Genomic DNA, 21,423 nt, shown 5'->3' on the forward strand with positions numbered 1-21,423 from the left:
ATTTAATTATCACTAATTTCAGTAGGAAAAATTCTTGTACATACCTACATGCCAAAATTAACATCCATTTATGGGAAACAAGCCAAATCCCTAGGCACAATCACCACAAGCATTACCATTACTGATCATACAATTATTTTATAATATGGCTATCCAGTTATACGCTTTCATAGTTATGTACTAAATTATTTCACAAAGCATGTGGTACCTTAAGTTTGTATAGTCTAACCTTTGGATAAAGACAAAGCAGTAAAAGAAATCAACCAAAACAATGCAAATGATACTGAAAGTGTCACTGCTATAAACCAGCAAACTGCCCTGTATCCATAAATTAATGCAGCTTGGGCAGCATTGCAATTTGGAAGGTGCCTCCTGCAAGATGGCTCTGGTTCTGAACATGGTGCTCGACTGCTCACCAGGCACAGGAAATGCAAACCAGTCCTCTAAACATGAGGAAAGTAGGACGATTACATAAAACTTTCATGAAGTTAAATTCTCAAACCTCCAATGGACATAATTTGGGATTTGCTAGAATGTATTTTTAATATAAATAGCATCATACTTTACAATGTTGTGTAGTATTGCATACTGATTATTTAGCAAATTGATTTTTTTATCAAATAATCCTAACTTTTTTAATGTCCATGTATGCATTTTTAAAACATCCATAGCATAGTTTTAACATTATCTGGGCATGCCATGATACATTTAACCCAAGCCCTTTGTTCACTACTTGTATCACTTCTACCTTTTCCTTCTGAAGAATAAATGCCTCTGGACTAGACCTGTAGGTACTTTATGAATTATTCTCATTGGGTAGATTTTAATGAATGGAATCGTAGGCCACTGAAGTTTGATATTTCCAGTTATTGGATTTTTTCCTTGGTCTAGACTCAACCCCTGGTACCAAAAGTGAATGGGCTTTCGCCTTTCTGCTTTCAGATACAATAAGTTTCAGACACAATACAGGAGAAAAATGAGGTGACTTTATATACCTTTTTCTTTTCTTCAAGATCTTAACATTTATCATCATGTCATTACATCTTCAGTGGTTTCTAATGTTACAAGAGTCAAAGAAATTGAGAGTGTTTTATTCACAAGACTCTTTTTCAGCCTGTTTAGGAAAATTGGCAAACTCTAAATGAAGAGACAAAGGAGTCCAGAAATGAACAGATCCTTAGAGGGGACAGCTGAGGATAGAAGTCTTTCTTTAAATAGAAGTCTTCAATTTTATAAACCTTCACCCCAGCATTTCTTTTACTGACTTATTTGGTAGTCATTGCTATGACAGCACATTCAATTTGATGAAAAGTGAGCATTAAATTTAATCCAGTGGTGATAAAACACAAACCTACTTTTATAGCACAACAATATGTCTTTGAAAACAGCCTTGCAACCTCCAGGCGGGACGTTGTGAGCAACCTGTCTTTAGAGAAGTGCTGAATATTTAAAAACAATGCTTTATAGACGAGGAAAACCAGAGAAAACAGTAAAAGGGTAATTTTTTTTTAAACAGTTTACTGCCCCATCTATAGTCTGAGAGTGCTCTGCATGTGTACGGCATTGCAGACGCTGATGGAACCGCCAAGAGCTGACTTCAGCTCACTGACACCTTTGCTCCCTTCAGCTTAAGTTTGCATTTAAATTGAAATGTTAATACTAATCTTTTATTTTTTTGAACCTATGTCCCACAACTTCATTGATACAACTGTATTTTGAGAGTATAATTCATTTGATATTATTCATTTTGGGTGGGAAGTTAGAAGAAGCAGTATCCATCCTACCCCCTGCCCCCAACCCCGCCAAATAAGTGCTTTATCCAAAGTTTGATGTGCAGCAAACATTTTCTTACTGAATAAATAATCATATGTTATGACCAATATTATAATTATTTTACACCCACTTCATGGTATAATATACATTCATTTCTAGTATAGTATCTTTAATTCTTTTAAAAAAATAAAGGTCAAATCAAATAACATACTTGAAAGTGCCTAACACAGTGGACCCTCAGTCAATGCACTCCTCTTCCTTCCTCATCCATTTAAAAATGCTTCTGTTTGTGCTACATTCTCTGTGACTGTTGGAGCAAGCAGCAGATGCCATGGCCTTCAGAGAGTAATCTAGAATGGCCCAGCCGGGGAGCCCTAATCATACACATGACCTCTCAAAGAGCCAGGCTTCAGAGAGGCAGAAGGCAGGGGGTGGCCAGGAGTAGAAGGGGGAAACGGTCATGCCTTGACCTCCCTCCACTAACCCAGGATTGGTTCCAGCTTTAAACCAGTACTCTGCCCAGGCATGAACCCCGCCGTCCCCGGCAGCAATACTGATGGAGAGACTCCTCAATGATGCAATAAGTAACAGTGAGCTAAGGGGTCAGCACATGGATACTCATCCTTGGTCGACTCATCGTTTCACATACATTTCAGTTATAATTCATCAAATACTTCTGCAGCATCGACTGTGTTTCAGGCACCATTCTAGGCTCAGGAGTTTAAGATCGATATACTGTTAGGGATTCACATTGCTGGCCCTTTTAAGATGTCAAGATTGTGGCTTTACCCTCTTGTCTAGGTTGGCCTTGCGCAATCCTTTGTGTCGCTTTCACCAAGAAGTGGAGACTTTTCGGCACCGGGCCATCTCAGACACTTGGCTGACAGTGAACCGCATGGAGCAGTGCCGGACTGAATACAGAGGGGCATTGCTGTGGATGAAGGACGTGTCACAGGAGCTTGATCCAGACCTCTACAAGCAAATGGAGAAGTTCAGGAAGGTAGGAGAAGGTTTCCGAAAGGGGTACCTGCTGGAAGATAATGAGATGTGATTTGAATCCCTCTAGTGAGGAAGACATTAACTCAGAAACACCAAGGATGCAATTAATCACCGCCAATGTCTTTTTAATGTGACAGAATACCAATTAATGGAATATATAATTCTCTAAGGATAAGATAGAATAGACAGCTGGAAATTGCTAGGATTTAGTAACTGGTTTTAATTGAAGTCAGATTTTCATATAATATGCACTTTTTGTAAGGCTGTCACTTTTAAATGCTTTTTCATGCATAACTAAAAATCAAGATTAGGGCAAATGAAACCGGAAGGTGAGAACAGACTATTGGGGAAATCTTTGTTAATTGCTAATGAATATTAAAATTAATAGAATAGTAATGCTCCTTTGTTTTGTGAAGTGGTTCAGAAGCAGTGGGGTTTAGTTGGAGAATTAAATAATGGGGGCATTGACTCCATCTGCAATAGGCCCTTCAGGTATTTGTATGAGCAAAATAGATAGCTGAGGAGATGGATATGCTCCTAAATTTCCTTGAAATGACTGGTGAGAAGCAAAGGAACAACGTTTCCTTGGTATTTAAAGTTTCTTGTGTCGATTTGGCTGCTTGGACTTTAGGTTGTACAAGGATACATCATACCACTAGGTGGCAGTCATACACTGAGAATTTCTGAAAATGGTGCGAGATTTTTGTTGTGTAGGTCTTTGTTTGGTCGACTTGGATGTATTTCAGAGTGTGAAACACAAAAAAATCAAGCAAATATTAGGTTTGATATAATATTATGTCAATTGTCTTACTCATTTCAAATGATCCCTTTGTAATTGATATTGCTGAAAGCCCCTGGGTTTCAAAGTACATAATTGAGAAGCTGCCTGTAGGAGTCTGGCTGGCGGGAGGTAGCTGTGTGGGATGTGTGAGTTGCAGGAAGGTGTGGGGTGGGGGAAAGGAGGGACTTTCTGCTGCTTAAGGACAGGATCACCAGTTGTTGACCCAGGTATGAGATTAATACAAATTCTTTAAAAGTCAGGTTTTACTTTGGTTTGTAGTTTGGAATCCCTCGCTATGAAGGGGCTGAGTCCATTTTGTTTCTAATTGTAGATGACATTAGAGTGTGAGCAGCACCCAGCTCCTCAGAAAGGCAGATTTCTGAGGTCACGGACAGTCAAAACTGAAAAGTTCCTTAAAGCTGAGCTAGTGAAATTCACTCATTCTATGAAAGAGAAAACCAAGGCCCCAAAATAGTAAATAAAACTTTTCAAAGTTGATAGCCAGATGTTGGCAAGCCCAGGCTACGTTTGAAATTTCCTAACTTTCTAATCAGGCCAGTAATTTGGTTTGTCTTTGACACTTTAGAGGATTGGAGGAGGATGGCATGGAGAGGTTAAAAAATGAATAAAAGTAGGGGGAGGCTATAGCTCAAGTGGTAGAGTGCATGCTTAGTATGCATGAGGTCCTGGGTTCGATCCCTAGTACCTCTAAGAATAAATAAATAAACCTAATTACCTCCCCCCACCAAAAAAAAAAAAAAAGAAAACAAAAAACCCAACATTATCTGCAGGGTTTAATGCCAGTCACTTTATATCTACTGCTCCCTTCAAGCCTCACAATAACCAAGACACAGATTTTATTTCATAGATGAAGAACATGATACCTGTGTCAAGTATCTAGCACAAGATCAGACAGGGAAATCAAAGGCAGAATCCTAGAAAATATGCAAACTTTTTTTCCCTAAGAGAGGAAAAAAAGGGAGTTAATGAACATACCTAAAATTGACAAAGGCATTTTCATAGTAACACCTCTTCTGTGATTTATTCATTTAACAAACATTTATTGATCGCTTTCTATGTGCCAAGTAATAAAAGTAAACATAAAATTATTCTGAAAGGTAGGATACTTTCACTTGAAGTTGTGTTTATTTGCTTCTGTTTCTAAGGGTGGTTACTAGCTGTGTAAGGATGAAATAAACCAAGCCCTTTTCGTCATTTGGTTTGAATGTTGAAACATTACCCACTCGTTAGTGTCATCAATCTGTTGATTTTGGAAAATACGGTTTTGTTTTTTTTTAAAATCCTTCGCCATGCAGAAGTAGCTGAAGCGATGCCTTGCTCCACAATCCCATGTGTGCTGCATTTAATTTAATAGCTGAACATGGTGTGCTTAGAATTTAGGGAAAGATTTTTTTTTCCAGGAAGTCTGTATTCGAGTGTATACTTGATTAAACTAGACTCTCCACAAGGACAAGGACTAGGTTAGCTCTCTTCTCTGCCACACACCCAGGGCCAGCCCAGCACCTGGCCCAAGTTAGCACCCATATCAGCTGGCCAAATTCCAGCCATGGAGTTTGAAGTGCCAGACCCCTGTCTTCTCAAACCTCTAGAGCTTTCTCACCACTTGCAACTGACCTTAGGATGTTTTGGAAATTGACATATGTGGCTTTGCAGGTAAGAAGTAGTATTATTAATTTGTGGCTTGCTGCACTCTTTGGAATGAATTTAAACTGTGGAGTCTCCTGTTCGCTTGGAATTCATAACATGAATTTTAACGTTGAACAAGCCTTAATGTTTTGTCCCTGTAGGATTCCATTTTAAACAGAGTCTCCATTTATCTCTCAGGAAAGTGTTACTGGAACGCATTTCTGAGTCCTCCTCAGATCCAGCTGCCTCCTTCACATTTTAATCGATGAATCTGAACTAAAATGGTATATTGTTCTTTGAGTTTACACTTTCTGAGGAAACAAAATTGTAGTTCATACCTCACAGTTTTATCCCCCAGCTGCACTCTTTAGTGTGCACTGATTCATTTGTTCACTCATCCCATAAATGATCCTGATGTGCACCTTGTGCCAGGCCCCACGCAGAGGGGTATCGAAGTGAAGGAGCAGATGTAGTGGCTTCCCCGCTGTCCCGTGTGGTCACTTGGGGGTTGAGCAAGTGAATATGATGTGGTAAGATGAACCATCATCTGAGATGGCACATGGTGCCACAAGAGCAGTCAGCAGGGGCTTCCCAGAGGAAGTGGCATCTAAAACTAGTCAAGAAGGATGATGGGAAGGAGCTGAGTGAGGGGGTAGGGACAGCAGAGCAGAGTTCCACTCTAGGAAGCAACATGGACAAAGGCCATTAGGTGAAAACAAACAGGACACGTTTAAGTCCTTTTAGGTCCTTCCAACCAGAGCGTGAAAGGCACAGTGGGTGTGGGGCATGGTCTGGGCGGGTAAGCAGCCCATGGCTGAAGGCATATCTCCGAGGGCTGAGGGGAATGAAGAGTGTTGAGAAGGGGAGGGACACGATCAAATGTGTGTTCTCAAAAGCTCACTCACATTTCCCCCTGGAGAAGGGATGGGAAGGACCCAAGCCCTGAGGCTGGGCGAGCCGCAGACGAGACAGGGTGCCCAGGGAATGAAGAGGGAAGTAGACCGGAGAGAAATGTCCTGTTCTGACCTCTGCCAGACTCTGTAACAGCACCATGTTAATTACAGAGCGCTTCGTTCTTTTTAGAAATGAGCAGAATATGTATAAATAAATAAACAGCAAGATCAAATGTACTTTCACTTCCAACCGAGGCTTTTTTCCTAGTGTTTTCAAAATTCTAAGCAACTTTTTTTTTTTTAATAACACAGCGAGCATGACTGAAATGATGAATGAAAAACTTAAACAAAGCAAATGATCTGTTTTCATTCTGAGGCCCTTTGAGCACATGGGCCCGATGACAGAGCTCTCGGCAGGGACATTAATAAGCACTTATTAAGTGCCTATCTTTGGGGATGGAAATACAAAGAGGTAGAAGAGCTTGGTCCCAGCCCTCAAGGAGGAGCACCCCCCTCCCCGCTAGTCATCTGTTCCTTGTCAGAATTACCGTGGTAAACAAGACACCCGGAGAGTGGGGTCATCTGTAGCTATTCTGCTAAAGACCAAATAATAGGAAACGGTGGATGAATTTAAATGGGCAGGGTTGGACTGCTATTGCAGCTGGAAGCCTCTCCTGACAGTGTCATTCACCCCAGGAGGGAAATGGATGGGAGACTAGGCCACGAAGTATTTTATGAGCAGTTACAACGTGTGATATATGTGCCCTTTGAAGGCAGAGTAAAAGGGTATAACTTAAAAATAGAAGTCAGCTTCTTGTAGCAGATTACATCAGCTTAAGTTGTGAGCTCACAGAAGAGCTTTTGCAGCCTGATGCCCTTGAGAGAGTCCTCCTGTGGTCAATTAAGTGTCTTGTTTTTCTTGAAAGTCAGAAATGGGATGGAGGGTAATTATTCTAAATGGAATAAAAGCTGTGTTGGGTGTAAGAAAATAGTTCTGAATCCTCTAAAGAGATAATATGGAAATGTATACGTGGGCACTTGGGTTAGCTGGAGTCCTTATAGACAAGGACAAGGGAGCTGGCGTTTTAATGAGGGCCATTTATTAAATGGCTTAATGAAATCCTACAGCATTTGTCTCGTGTTTCATCACTATAATTCAAAAGGGTATAGAAAAGGTATTGCAGGGGATGTGAAAGATACACACTGGCATTCTCAGACTTGTATGTATTTAAAAGTGTTAGATGTTAGAGAGCTGGGAATTCACTAAAGTTGTGTTATCAAAGAATATGTTATAGTGAGAGGGTTTATTAACAAATGGTGGTGGCTTACTAGGTGAGAACCTATTAGGGTCATCATTCAGTGGTGCCCCTGTATCCTGACTGAAGGTTTGAGTCTGTTGAGCTTGGTCAAGGACTAGTAAATAGCAGTATTGACATTAGAGGGTTTCTTTTTTTTTCCTGTGGACAAAGACTTGGGTTAATTAATTTGACAGTATCATTAATTACTGCTGAAATCATTGGTCTTTGTCAGAGGTCGGGCTCTTTGAGCAATTGAGGGCAGGTCCCGTGGGAGCTGGAGACACCAAGTGATGCAGGAGCCTCACCGTTCAGCCCTCTCCCGGTTCTGTGATAAAGGCCTTTCCCTTCTTCCTGAGCCATTCTGGCTTAACCCAGTGTTCTGCTTCTGTTCAGTGCCAAGGGCAGGGCTGACCCTTCACCTCCCAGCGAGTTGTGTTGAGTAAGTATGGAGAACGTCTGATTCGGGTCCAGACGATAGACTAGCACTAAGTGTCTGTTAGGCAATCCTTTCACGCCCAGGGCTTTGCCCAATTCATGCATCAAAGGGAAGGGAGGATTTGCCCCCTTACCTCTTGGTCTGTTCTGGTTCTAAAATTCTATGCCTTGCCTTGAGTTCTTTGATGGGATGAAGTTTCCTCTTGTAAAGCTGTTGGATCTGTTTCAGAACTCTCCATTTTCATTTGTTGGTTTTTCATGAGTGCTCATTGTTTTGGTTGTTTAACCAGGGTGCCTGTGTTTTGTGGTCCCCAAGAAGGTTGAACCTAGCTGCTAAACCCCATCCTCAGGTCGCTGTTTCTTTATATCATCCAAATGCCATGGGAGTAACATGCCGTTTTTACATGGTGCAACGGGAGATGGGACAAATCATTATCCCCTTGCTTTCATTTCTGAATTTCATGAGATGAGGCCTTTGGGGCCCTTTGTGTGTCTTTATTGATTTTTCTCCACTGAACTTGGTGAATAGCAAAAATTAGTTTTAGGGTTAAGCCAAGACCATTTGGAAAAGTATCTGTGAAACAGCTAACTCTTGCAGAGCTGGTGGCTGGCTGGCTGTGGCCAGTGATTGGAAATAGAGAGGGGCGTGACCTCAGAGGTGGGGCGGCCCTACACCCTGTTCCCAGCCCTGCCTGACCCTCTGTGTCAGCGTGGGTCAGTGTCATCAGTCTGTGGCAATTTCTCATCCACTAAAAGAGAGATGACCATCAAGCTCTCTTACAGCTGTAGTATTTTTTATTATTTTTCCTCTGAACCATTAAGCTCTAAAACTGTTAAGCTCATCAGTAGAGAATTGTGTATACCCTGGAGCAGGGCTAGTGTGTCCTTTGTCAGTGTAGTGTTTTCCTCCTACAAGCTAGTTCTGGTCTTGTTGAGTTTGCTTCATCTTGTTGCTGTTCTCATCTTGGACTCTAGAAAAAAAAAAAGTGTTTCACCCTTAATTCTTGGGTAGAGGAGCCTTTGGTGTTTAAGAAGTGTAAATATTTAACTCTTATTTAGATACTAATGCTTTTGCAAGGGTTAGAAATCTGTGGTGCATGGGCCAGCCACCTGAGTTTTTAAAGTTTTTGTTGTAACATGGCCATGACCATTCATTCACTCTTGTTGTCTATGGCTGCTTTGATGATACCATGGCCCAGTAGAGTAGTTAATGACAGTCTGAGGTCTGCAAAGCCAAAAATTTACTTTCTACCCCTTACAGAAGAGTGATTTATAGACACTTTCTAGGACTCGTTGAAGATGGTTTTATGTCATCAAACATACTGTCTCACCATTTTTAAGTGTCCAGTTCAGTAGGGTTAAGTATATTCATGTTGTTGTACAGTAGATCTCCAGAGCTTTTCATCTTAAAAAACTGAAACTCTGTACCCACTGAACAACCACTCCCCATTTTCCCGTCCCCCAGCCCTTGTTAACTATCAGTCTACTTTCTGATTTTATGAATTTGACTATTTTACCTGACGTAAGTGGAATCATGCAGTATTTGTCTGTTTGTTACTGGCTTATTTCACTAAGTATAATGTCAAGATTCGTCAATGCTGTAGCATGTGGCAGGATTTCCTTTTTTAAGGTTGACTAATATTCCATTGGTGCATATACCATGTTTTATTTATGTATTTACTCATTGATGGACACATTTGGGTTGCTTCCATCCCTTGGCCATTGTAAGTAGGGCTGCTGTGAACATCTGTGTACAAATAGCTCTTTAAGACCCTCCTTTGAATTCCAAACACATGATAAACAAATATAATATGCATCTTTTTAGTGTTTTATTTAATCCTGCCTTTAAATATGAATGAGACTCAGCTATTCAAACAAGGAGTCATTTGATTTTGATTCTATCATCTGGGAAGATATTATCTACATGTACTAATTCATAATTTACATCATCTAATTTCTATAAGATTCATAAATATTTGTAGTTTTTAAAAATAAACATGTAATATCATAAAAGCTAATGTGTCAGCTTAAAATAGATTTTCTCTCTCTCTCTCTCAGTGAGAGGTAGCAAATCTTTGCATATGGCATTTCACTAATTGAGACGAGCTGGCTTAACTCTCAAGTTTCAAAGTGGACTCTGGACAAAAGTTCATTATCTAAGGGTGAACTGATCCAACCCAAGATAGTTTTCCTTTTGCCAGATTGTCTGGCTTTTCTTCCCAAGACTTATGTGTCTTGGATGGCATATGCAAGCCTGGTGTCTAGAATTTCATGGTTTATATACAAAACACACAGATTTTACTGAGTAGAACCATCAGGTTCCAGATCAAAATTATAACCATGGCTTTCTCAGTGCCTCAGCAGCTAGAATCTGTTGTATGGATTCATGATTTCCACGTTTCATCACATTGTGCTTTTGGCTGCCAGGTCAGAGGGATGGCTGGTGGCCATGACACCCTCCCCTTCCTGAAACCACAGACTGTTCCATCTGCCTCTGTCTCCTTTTGGTAGCTCCTGAAGAAGGTGTCATTTTAGATTATGCTTTAATGGAAAATTACTGTATTCAAGTAGTGGGATATACTAGCTGCTGTCTCTGTAGTCTCCATCCCCAAGTCTGTCACATCTCTCTGTCCCTCTAGATCACCCTCTTCCTGTTGCTTAATGGCTCGAGTGTCATCTTTCCCAGCTAGTCTTCTCATTCTCTTATGGTAAATTGGTTGCAGTTTTTATCATCTTCAAGAATGTGGCATGAAAGAAGACAGTTGCACCCTGGTGGGTTAGCTTTGCATTCTCGTTTTAAATGTTTATGCATTAGGGATTCATTCCACTACGCTTTTATTCTCATTTTACAAAATGGTGGCTTACTTAGATAGGCAAAATTGAAAGTGGATTTTATTTAATTTCAAACAGGAGCAATATATCTGCCATTCCTGAATGCCAATAGCTTTATAGCACTGTAAGTTTCTTTTATTAGAGGTAAAAGGAATCTTCTTCAAATACATTCTTCTCTGCAACAAGACTTTTCAGTGATAGAAAAAAAAATGATTTGATGGTTGTCTAAATTGTCGCTTTCACATCAGACTGGATTTACAGATTGCCTATGGAAAGTTAATATTTCAGAAAGAAAGCTTTAAATCACAATTACTTTACGAGGGAAAAAAAAAACAACCCTGTGCTCTGTGTTAGTTTGTCATCAAGGGATATTGGGAGGATTTGAATAGCACTGTTTAAATGATTGAATTATTTTTGTGAACCCCCAACAGAGTGTTCTTGGCAAGATTTATCCAAGCAGGATTGGCCCCAGAATGGAGTCACAGACTGTCGATGGTTTCACAGGTTTTCCTGTCTCTCAGTGAAACTCAGAATCTCCTTCATCTCAAGTCCAAGTCCATCCATACTTTAGTATTTGAACAGTCAAAAGAATGAGTCAATAGAACACGAGTGTTTTCCATTTACGGTTTTGAGATTTAAAGATAAAAGATATTTGATGATTCCCTGGTCTCCAGAGAACAGAGATAATTTTAATCTCAGAAGGAAATTAGCCAGTGGAGGCTCACATGTGACCCAGTTTGTGACCCAGGCAGTGGTGGCTCTGTTCACTAAAGCGTGCACAATTCAACTCACTTCTCTCAGAGTGGCTTCCCTTGCCTCCTTTAATGAGTTTTTAGTAAGAGTAAGACCTGAAACAGAAGGCTTTAAGATGTGTGTGCTTACCCTTCTAGCTTAAAATTTTCAGGACAATTCTAGGTATAATAAAATTATCCCAAGTGAAAAAATTCTGTTTTGTATTCAAAAATTATCTCACACTTAATCATTACACAAGATAAATAAAACTTGTATTTAGGAGTCCTAAAGTCTTAAACTGGCCAATTTCACATGAACTCAGGGAGACTTAAGAAGAAGCGGGCCCTTGAAAGGCCACTGGTACAACTTTGAAATGAAATTCCCACATGCATTAATCAGGCTTCTGTTGTTCCCATCAAATGAAATATGATTTTAGGGCTTGGTAACACTTCACAGTTGATTGGCTCTTTCTATCCAACTACCCATCTATCTGTCCATCCATCTATTTAAATTCACTCCCCAGCTGTGATTCTAAGACAACCATTGTCATTTAGATGCTGATTCCTTACTGTGGTTCTTCTGGTGACTGCTGACAATGGAATAAGGGATACTACCCAAGATAGATTAATTATATAAACAAATTGAGGGATGGGTTTTTTTTTTTTTTTTTCTGCTTTGTTCTTTTAAGTCTTTTTTTTTTTTTTTCTCCTGGGCCTTTAGAGGTGGAACTCAGCATTCTTATGAGCAAAAAATAGTTCATGGATATTAGTTCATGTTCTGAGAGAGGTCCAGGCAAAGGGGCTTGGAAAATACCCACATCAAGGGAGGAAGAACCGTATGGACAGTCCATAGATAAATGCATGGGAAATGAATGAAGACATTTCTCAAACAGACAGAAAGCTTAAAATAAGCTAGCATAGTAAAATATATTACATTTAGGATCTTGTTCCCTTTCAATTTTTTAATCTTAAATTCAGGGGAAAAAGATACAGAACCTGGCAGTAGTAATTACTTCCGGGGCAGGGGCTGGATGAGGCGGGGAAGAAGGAGGAGATGCAGTAAGCAGAGATGAGAGTGAGGTTGGAGTTGTCCTGTGTGCCTTTTTGTGCTTTTTAAATTTTGTGCCACGTGCATGTATTATCCTTAAAATAACATGAAAAATGTATGAAAAATAATGAGAATTAATGAGATTAGAGGGGGAACAGATAAGGTTTGGTAGAAGGAAAGGGATAATGACAGAAAACTCTCTAAGTTGATTTTAAAAATGGGGAGGGTTTGGGGGTTTGTTTTTAACAATAATAAAGGGAAGAGAGAAGACAGGCATTAGAGGCAAGATGGGAAGCTGAGTTCCAAAGGTGATGTCATATGGTCAGCCGGATGGAGGAGGTCAGAGGATGAAGTCATTTTCGAAAGCCATCAGCAGGAAGAGTCATGTGAGGTGGCCAAGTCACCGAAGGATAAAAGGATCAAAAATACCGCCTAGGGAAAACCACCAACATTAAGAAAGAGGAGACTGTTTCTTCTGAAAGCCTTCACTGTTCTGAGAGGATTAGAGTAAGCCGAGTGATGCTGGTCCTGAAGGGACTGGGAAAAGGTGAGAAAGTAGAAAGGTAGCTTTTTCCATCTCCCTTCAGTGTGTCCTTGAAGGAACGAGTTCTGTGTTTCACACCAGTGAGAATGTAGAGAAAAATCCTTTCCCAAAAAAGAATCAAAGTGGGAGAGAACAGCTCTTTCAGAGGAAACATTTTCCACCCATGCTGGGCCTTTGCGTTGGGCTGCAGTGTCTGCAGGCTGACATTTGATCTCTGAACTTGGGGGTCTTCCACTGGCTTTAATGACTTGTTCTGTGGTCATCATGCACTTCTAATTCTCACTCATGCTACTTCATAGGCTCAGACACCTTTCCCTCCAGTGTCTCTCAACTCTTTTCTTCAAATCTAGCAGTTTCCCAAGTTCCTTTTTATTAGTCATCTTCCAGGTCTTACAAACTAAATCAAGAGTATTTAAGCTCCTGTGAACCCTAATTTTTGCCATTAAAATTTCTTGGGAAATGATATCCGTTGCCATAAATCAATCTACATCTCTTTGGCCTCCTAGTATGTATTTATTACCCATTTATTTTTAATACTCTCAGCAGAGCCTCCTAATGCTCAAGTCTAGAAAGAAATGGAAATGCATGCAGATACTAAATCCCACAACTTTTTGTGCTCACAGGCTCCTGCTCACAAAGTATCCACGTCAGAGTCAGTTGCAACTGGGAAGGCATAAGGACAGAGTTGCTCCCGCTCCCAGGGTTTCCAGAGACTGTACAGAGTACTCAGGTTTCACTGGAATTTTATCATGGTCCCCATAAATCAAATGTCCTCGAATGAAAAGTTGAAACACATCCTTAATGTTAAAGCTTTCCATATCTTCCTCATCCAGGCTGTGTAGGCGCTGCTTCCTCACCCTCCTTCCCCAAGCGCTGCCAGGAAAAGCCAGTGATTTGTAAATTGGAGCTATGTCAGCTAAAGCTTTTATTGCTACTTATGATCCGGGCCACCGTCTGCTTTTAATTTTAATTCTCTGCTGAAAGAACTAGCTTTGCCTTAAAAAAAAAAAAGAAAAAAGAAAGTTTGCACGTCTTCCACCTTATGATGAAAAAAAACAACAGCTAAAAGCAGTGATGTGAAACCAGACAGTGGTTAGGTTTCCTAAGGTAATAGCCTCCCTCTTCCCCATCTGTAGTGTATTTCGGTTTTGGGCAAAACCTCTTATATTCTGTGTGGGCCTATCTGTCCCTCGTCTCTCCCTGGCGTGTCCCCATCTCCCCCACCCTTCTTACATGCTAGTAAATCGTGTGAGTAAAGCAGATGTTAAGAAACTGATGTTAGAAAGAGGATTTTGAAAATGAAATGAAGATTTGACCAACTTTTTCACTTATTCTTCAACTGAGAAAATAAGGACACATTTTCAAGAGAATGTTAAACATGATTTGTGCAAAAGTCAAAGTACTGCTCATTTTTTGTTTAGAGATGTCTTTTTCATAGTACAAAAGCACAGCAGATATTTAAGCTCCACGCTGAACAATATGATAGGTTTATTTATGTAAAGATAATTAACATATTTGAATTTTTTCCCAGCCTGCCTGTGGTTTTTCTTAGCATTCTGCCTTACAGATAAGATGTAGCAGCTACTTAAATATGTATACAATGCAGGATATTTCTGATTAAATATTTGTAAGATGTCTTCAGTTTACAGAGCTGTTTCATATTCATTACTTCATTGAAGCTGCACAGCAGTTCAGTGAGGGCAGGAATTCTTTGCCCTCTTTCACACATAAGACCACTGAGGGGCCATGGTTCTGACTGACTTGCCTACAGCCACACACGATTCAGGATTTGACCCAAGTCCTCTGACTCCGCAGTCAATGTTCTTCCCACCACCTCTGCCCCGAGTTCCTCCACATTCAATAAGTGGGTCCCTGTGCTTAGTTGCTGTGAGGGAAAACGCTTCTGTGGTGGAAGAGACCCAGCTCCACGTTAAAGTAGCAGCTGCATCTTCCAGCTCATTCTGCATCCTCTGTTCTCATTGTCTCTGACCCCAAGGGCTCATTTTACACTTAAGGACTACTTAGATTTTTTTTTTCCTTCAAACCAAGCCAGCCCATAAATCTGTCTGTCTTCTGAACATCTAGCCACATTCTGTGTTTGGCATTTACTATTTCTCTTGTTTCATCTTGCTCTGTAGGTGCCCTTTTGTGGTGAAACGGCTGGTGTCTCCAACATGGGTTCCCTGGGGTCAGGCACATGAATCTCACAGCAGGAGGGCCCCAGGAATCCCACAGTTAGAGTCCCAAGCCTGAACAGACAGTATAAGGCTCAGGGATGGAAAGCCAACATCAGCAAAGGCCAGCACCTTGGTCACGGATCCTATGTCTATCAGCTTATAGGTGTAAAGCCAGTACATCACGGGAAGGTTACTACTTGTAACAGGAGAAGTAACAGAGACCTACAGCAAATAGGCACAGAAAGACAGGGGCATCCTGCCGTATTTCCAGTAAAGGACATCTTCCTGCACAACCAAGTAACCCTGAGTAAAGGCCTCTCTGGCCTGTGTTGAGTATAAGAATCCTCTGAGAAGTGAGTTGGACGTGGGAATCCTGGGTCCCACCTGAGGATTCTGATTCAGGAGGCTGGTGGTAGGACCCAAGGGTCTGATTTTTAATCAGTTTCCAAGGTGATTTCCTCCTGGGGTCCATGGATCACACCTTGAGACATATTTTCCCAGCACACCAGCACGGAATAGCTGATGATCCAGTGATGACTGATCCATTCAAAAAAGGTTGATTTTGCTTTAACAAGACAGACATTCCAGAAGACAGTTGTCTAAGGTATGAAGAGTTCTTATTTTTAAAGTTTTTTTTGTAAAAAATAGAGTAAATATTGAATTACATGGGAAAGTCACTTAAATGAAACCCCAGAAATCCTACTATATTAAGCATTATTGTGCTTTTTTGGTACTCACCAAAAACCCTAGAGCCTAGAGATCTGTATCCCACAGACACTCAGATAAACCTACTTTGCTCATCTGCAGTCAGTATGAACCTTGCTAATTAAATCTTTTCTCTTACTTCAACTAGACTTTCCTTAGTGTTCTCCAGGTTGACTCTGGAAACTGAAAGAGAGCTGGGATGGAGCCTCAGGTTAGTTAATATCTAGAACTGATAACTCAGGATCATGCCGCGTTGTGAGCATGTAGCCAACAGTTCTGAGAATTGATTTACACATGTTAAACACAGGGAATTTTCCAGGAGCAGTCTGGCACTGTTAGTGTCCCGATACGCATGTTAAAAAGCCTGCAGCATCACAAATAAATCCTCCCCCTCTGCATCCTTCCTTGTTCATGTGGTTTGTCTGTTGCCTGTAGCTGGTCTCTCCTCTTGGGGCTAGATCAGCCTAAGACAGAGAGGTCTCCAGCACCAGGTCCTGCAACTGCCATCGTTTTACTCTGTGGCTTGTTACAGTTAACGTGATTCATGAGAAATGATGTCCTCGCTTTGAGCTACTTCCTGCAGTGAGTACCAAGATTTTGAGAAAGAGTCGGGGATGGTGTGAAAACAGAAATTCTCATTTGTCCCAGAATGACATCCTGTGCTGGTGGGGATACGTTAGCAGTCGTGAAGTCAGAAATGAAGAATGTCCAGCGTATCATACTTTGACATTTCTTGACAGATGTGCAGCCATTCTTGAATAGGACAACAGAAGCTTTGAAGTTGAATGTATTAGTAGAAATGATACCAAAATCAGCAAAGATATTACTAAGAGTTTATCTTGTGCCAGCTATTCTTCTAAGCATTTTACATGAATAGGCTCATCAAATTATCCAGGGGGTGGATACTATAATCCCCTCTTCATGGATGAGGTTTTTGAAGCTTAAAGAGGTTAAGTCACTTTCTCATGGTCACACACAATGTGGCAGGGCCAGGTGGGAAGGGGTTGCGAATTTACTCAGGTCACATCTACACCCACATCTTATTTTCCAGACTTGAAGTGGTTTCTTTATGAGCATGCGTGGTGGGGACTTCTGGACTTGTCAGTTAAATGAAGTTAAAGAGCCTCCCTCATTTCAGTTCAAATGTTGATTCTGTTCAAAATTCTGCTTCCTTTTAGGGCTGGCTTAAATAGTCTCTTTGGGGATACTCTTTCAGAATTCCATCCCACTTACCCTTCCCAGGAGGGCACCAGCTGACTGTGTCTTGCTGGGGGCAGGCGAGATGGCATCCTCAGAGCCACCCTCTGTTCCCTGGCTCCTTTCTTGGCTTTGCTGCAGTACAGTGTTCTGGGCTTGCATGGTGTGTCCCTGAACCCTGTGGCTGGGTTAACGCCTGGCCTTTTTCCTCTGCTCTGGCAATGTCCTAGGAGCCTTAGCCACCTTCCCCTGATGCATCACCCCAATGGCAATTCAAACTACATTGGACTCCAATTTGGCCCCCAACCCAGGGCCACTCCCTGGCAAGCTCACTTACCAGCTCCCTTTACCACCGTCCTCTTCCTTCGAGAGGGCATGTGAGATCCTCTGGATTTTTTCCTCTCCACACCCAGAGAGTCCAGACTGGGGAGCTACATGCAGCCCTCCATCATCCACGGCATTGCTTTATTGGATGCCGCTGATCTTACTTAGATTAGGGACAGGCTTGAGAGGCAAATTCCCCTCTTGCAAATTCCCAAGGAGGTAGCGGGGCCGACCACGTTCTACCTTTAGTTTTTCCCTCAGAGCTTTCCCTCCCTCAGACAAAATTGGGCCCCACATGTCACTGCCCACGTCCCTGACTGACTGCCCAGCCAGGGGGAATGGACAGGCTTTCTCCCTTCCTCTCTCTGGTCATTAATCTCCCCACTGCCACCCTCACCATAAGAAAACTATGATCAAGTCCACCTCCTAAAGTGGGAGATAAAAATTGTGTAGTGCTTTATTGTCTGGCAAAGTCTCAGTTTCAAGCTTAATGTCTTGCTACAGGCTTGAGAACCTCACTTGGGCTGTCAGAAACTGGAGAGTACCACTTTCTCTCTGGATTTCTCCTGCAACAGTCCAAATGAACAGCCTCCTACACATCCCAGGCAGATGTATGCCCCAGGATGATAATGGACAAGGTCAGGTGCATGGACATGCAAACAGGAAAGCACATTGGCTATTTCCAAAAAATATTACCTCAAATTCTCCACAACCAGAACACAGGCATTCTCACTCCAGAATATACACTTTCGTCCCCTATACTCACTGACCGCTAGAGTGAATGAAATTCGAGTTTTTTGCATTGACAGGAAGAAATAGTGAAAAAAATGAATTAGAATGAACCACTTGACTTTAGTCCAGGAGATACCTGCAGTGACAAAAGTAGAAGCCAATGCTATCAGCAGACTTCCTGTGCTGACCAGTGAGAAAGTAGAAAAGAATGACAAATCGTGAAAGTATACTGGTTAACTGGACGTTTGGTCCAGGGGCCCAGAGTCACCAGCTCAAAACTCAATCAATGTTCACAACCATGGCTTCAGTCTCCAAGAAACTCTTCCATTACGTCCAAGAATCTAAAATGGCCTTCAGTAGACAACTGTATTCAATCCAGTTTCCTGTACCCAAGTGTTCTTTCAGCTCCTTTTCATCATCCCTCATCAGTTTCATCTCTTTGATTCTCAACAACCCCCCCTTCCGTATTTATCAGTCTTTGCATGGCAAGTGCTGGTTGCCTCACCCAAACAGGACATCTCTTCCTTTACTTCCTCCCTGTCAATTTTTGACCGCTGTCTTCTCTAAACCTGGCTTAAAACCTAGGAATTCACTTTTTGGTTAATAGTAATTGTTCTATTTTTGTAATAGAACAATGGTAATTGTTCTATTTTTGTAATAGAACAATGGTAATTGTTCTATTTTTCTTTCCTTCAACTATACTAAAGGCTCTAAAAGATGTTAAGAAACCTTAATAACCTTCATGTCACCTTCCAAGCACATGGTGCTGTGCTTCATCTCAATAAATATTTAGCGAATGTTTCTAATACGATCTGCTTTCTTAATTTATTTTTATCTACAGTGTATGGTAGGAGGGTCAGATTGGATTAAAATATTTCTGATATTATTTCTACTTCATTCCAGTTTTCTGACATTTTATTTTTGTCAAAACACTGAATATGTGCTTCAAGCTGTAAACAAAAGCATACATCTTCTTCATAGAAGAGAAATCTATATTTAGGAGGAGCTTTTTTGGGTTGTGTGTATGTGTTTCACAGTCACCCAAACATGAGGGCTGTGTGGGGGCTGATGAAGTCTTTATATAATTAAGCTTAAACTATTTGTTCCTTTTTTGAGCTATGACTATATACCAAGAGATGTACTCAGCCCTAAGTATGCAGGATGAGCACTGAGGAAAGTGATGATTAACGCATACGGGGTACTCACTGTGGGGCCAGGCCCTGGGCCAGGGAATTTTGCACACATTACTTCATTAGGCTTCTCGACAGTTCTATGAACCAGCCAGTATTAAAAGCCCCATTTTATCTTTCTGGGTAGGATGCAGCCAAAATCTGTAGCAAGCTGTTTTTGTGTGCCTGCCCTTAAAACATTAAGAGGTAAGGAGATGGGGGAGTTCTTTCTACCTTGGCTAGGATAGCAGATGGCAGATAGAAGGGTTTGTAAAGGAGGGAGGGTGGGGGAGGTTGGGTCAGGGGAGAGGAAGTCCAGAGCAGGGTTTGTAGATGTGAAGTGATCACTCAGTCACCATGTGCTTTCTCATCGCCAGGGAACTGAGCACACACACAGTGAGTACAGCTACTGCCTTTCCACCTGTGCCCCGACACGGCTTTCTCGGCAGCCACTTCTCTACTGGGGAGGTGGACCATCTAGACACTGAAGGTACAGAGCAGGAATGCAGGGTCCCTACCCTGAAGAGGTTTCCAGACAGCCTGGAAGAGAGGCAGACACATACATGATTAACGCCAGTGCGGTAGGCTACACCCAAAGTCTCGGAAATAGAGGAGAAATGATTAATTTCTTAGCTATTCACTATTCTGCTGCTTCTGGTAAATTTCCTTTCTCCTTCCCTCATTTCACTGACTGGTGCCTTTTCTTTCTCAGGCTAACAGGCCATTCCTCAAAATCTTCATCAGCTCCTCCATCATCATCCTCACATTCTTTAAGTGACCTAATCAGGTCTCACCAACTTCAGTTCCACGTTCTCGGTGTTGACTGCAGGGTCTCTCTCTGTAAGCCAGATTGCTCACTTAAGATACACCAGAACTTCTAGGAAACACCAAAGTCCCCTCACAGGCCACACTCCAGTGTCCCAAATCAACACAACACTGCCCTCTCTCCATTCCAGTCTCCTCCCCAGGCCTCTTTTTTTTTTTTTTTTTTAAACAACTTACCTGGCTTTGCTGCTTGGTCCTACCAGCCTCCTAGGTGCCACATTCAAAGCTTGACTCATTCACTAGCTTCGTCTCCTTTATCCAGTCAGCCATCATATCCCGCTCAGGCTTCCTTCAAAAGTCCCATTACATGTGTCCCTTCCTCCTGCTTCTCACTGCGGCCACCAGTGTTGGATTTTCATCACCAGGGCCTTTAATGAAAGATATCCACAGTTGTGTCTGCCTGTCTCTCTTTCTCACACAAACACACACACACGCCCCAAATCATACGTTCTCCAAATAGTGCTCTTCCATTGCTACATCTCTGCTCAAGGACCTCCTGTGTTTATCTGTTAGCCTCCCGGCTCCCCGTGTTCCACGTGACATGCCTCCTTTGTCCATCCAGTGCTGGCCTACACTCCCTCGTGGTCACACTGAAGCTCTTTAGGTTGTAGTCTCAGACCAAGTTGCAGCACTACTTAGTGATAAAGATCCTGAAGAAATTAACTGTTCATGTGGGAAGAGCCCTAAGGGAGCTGAGAAACATTCCCCCACCTTTCTGTAGATTTTAAAGCAGTAAGAGGTAGACTTGTTTGGATGTTTTAGATGCAGGAGCCAATGGAGGATCTCGCACCCACTTTAGATCTCTGTATGTATCTGTCCACAGGACAGTTGCATTTTCTAGTGAAGAGGTTGGGAAAGCCTTGAGCATTTAAGCCAAAGAGGTAAGGACTCCATCAACCTCACCTGGCTGCACTGTTTCCGCTTAGTAATGAAATGTGCGTGTTTCCTCTAGAGCGGGCCCAGGACACCCTATGAGGAACTTGAATTAGATTTGTGACTCCAGTGGGTACTTCTTATTGTTTTCTCCAACCTCTGCTTCAGTCAGAAATCTTGTTCCTTTTTCATTTATTCTGTCAAACCTTTTTATATGACTGTGCATTAGTGGAGAATCCTTTGTCATTTAGAGTATAATTCTTGTTTTCAAAAGTACTTTGCTGTTACTCATTGTCTTCCTATGAATCAGGCCAGCAAGCCCTGCCTTGTCCTTTTTACATCGTATATTGTTCCCTCTCTAAAGGAGGAGTTTCTCCTTGAAACACTGGTCAGAATTCTGGTACCCTCCCCCCCTGCTCAATCTCCTAGAAAGAGGCTCC

General features: G+C 41.7%; 1 protein-coding gene across 10 annotated transcripts in view; it reads left to right on the plus strand.

The window, feature by feature from the left end:
- The window catches only part of ICA1 (islet cell autoantigen 1), a 141,761-nt gene that overhangs the window by 36,181 nt on the left and 84,157 nt on the right, over positions 1-21,423 (plus strand). For all 10 annotated transcript variants that reach the window (XM_014557494.2, XM_006182574.2, XM_032483947.1 and 7 more), the window contains one exon: positions 2,575-2,773. In XM_014557494.2, coding sequence (XP_014412980.2) covers positions 2,575-2,773 — 199 coding nt within the window. The remainder of the gene's footprint in view (positions 1-2,574; positions 2,774-21,423) is intronic.

This window comes from Camelus ferus, chromosome 7 (genome assembly GCF_009834535.1).
Source record: "Camelus ferus isolate YT-003-E chromosome 7, BCGSAC_Cfer_1.0, whole genome shotgun sequence".
Lineage (NCBI taxonomy): Eukaryota > Metazoa > Chordata > Mammalia > Artiodactyla > Camelidae > Camelus > Camelus ferus.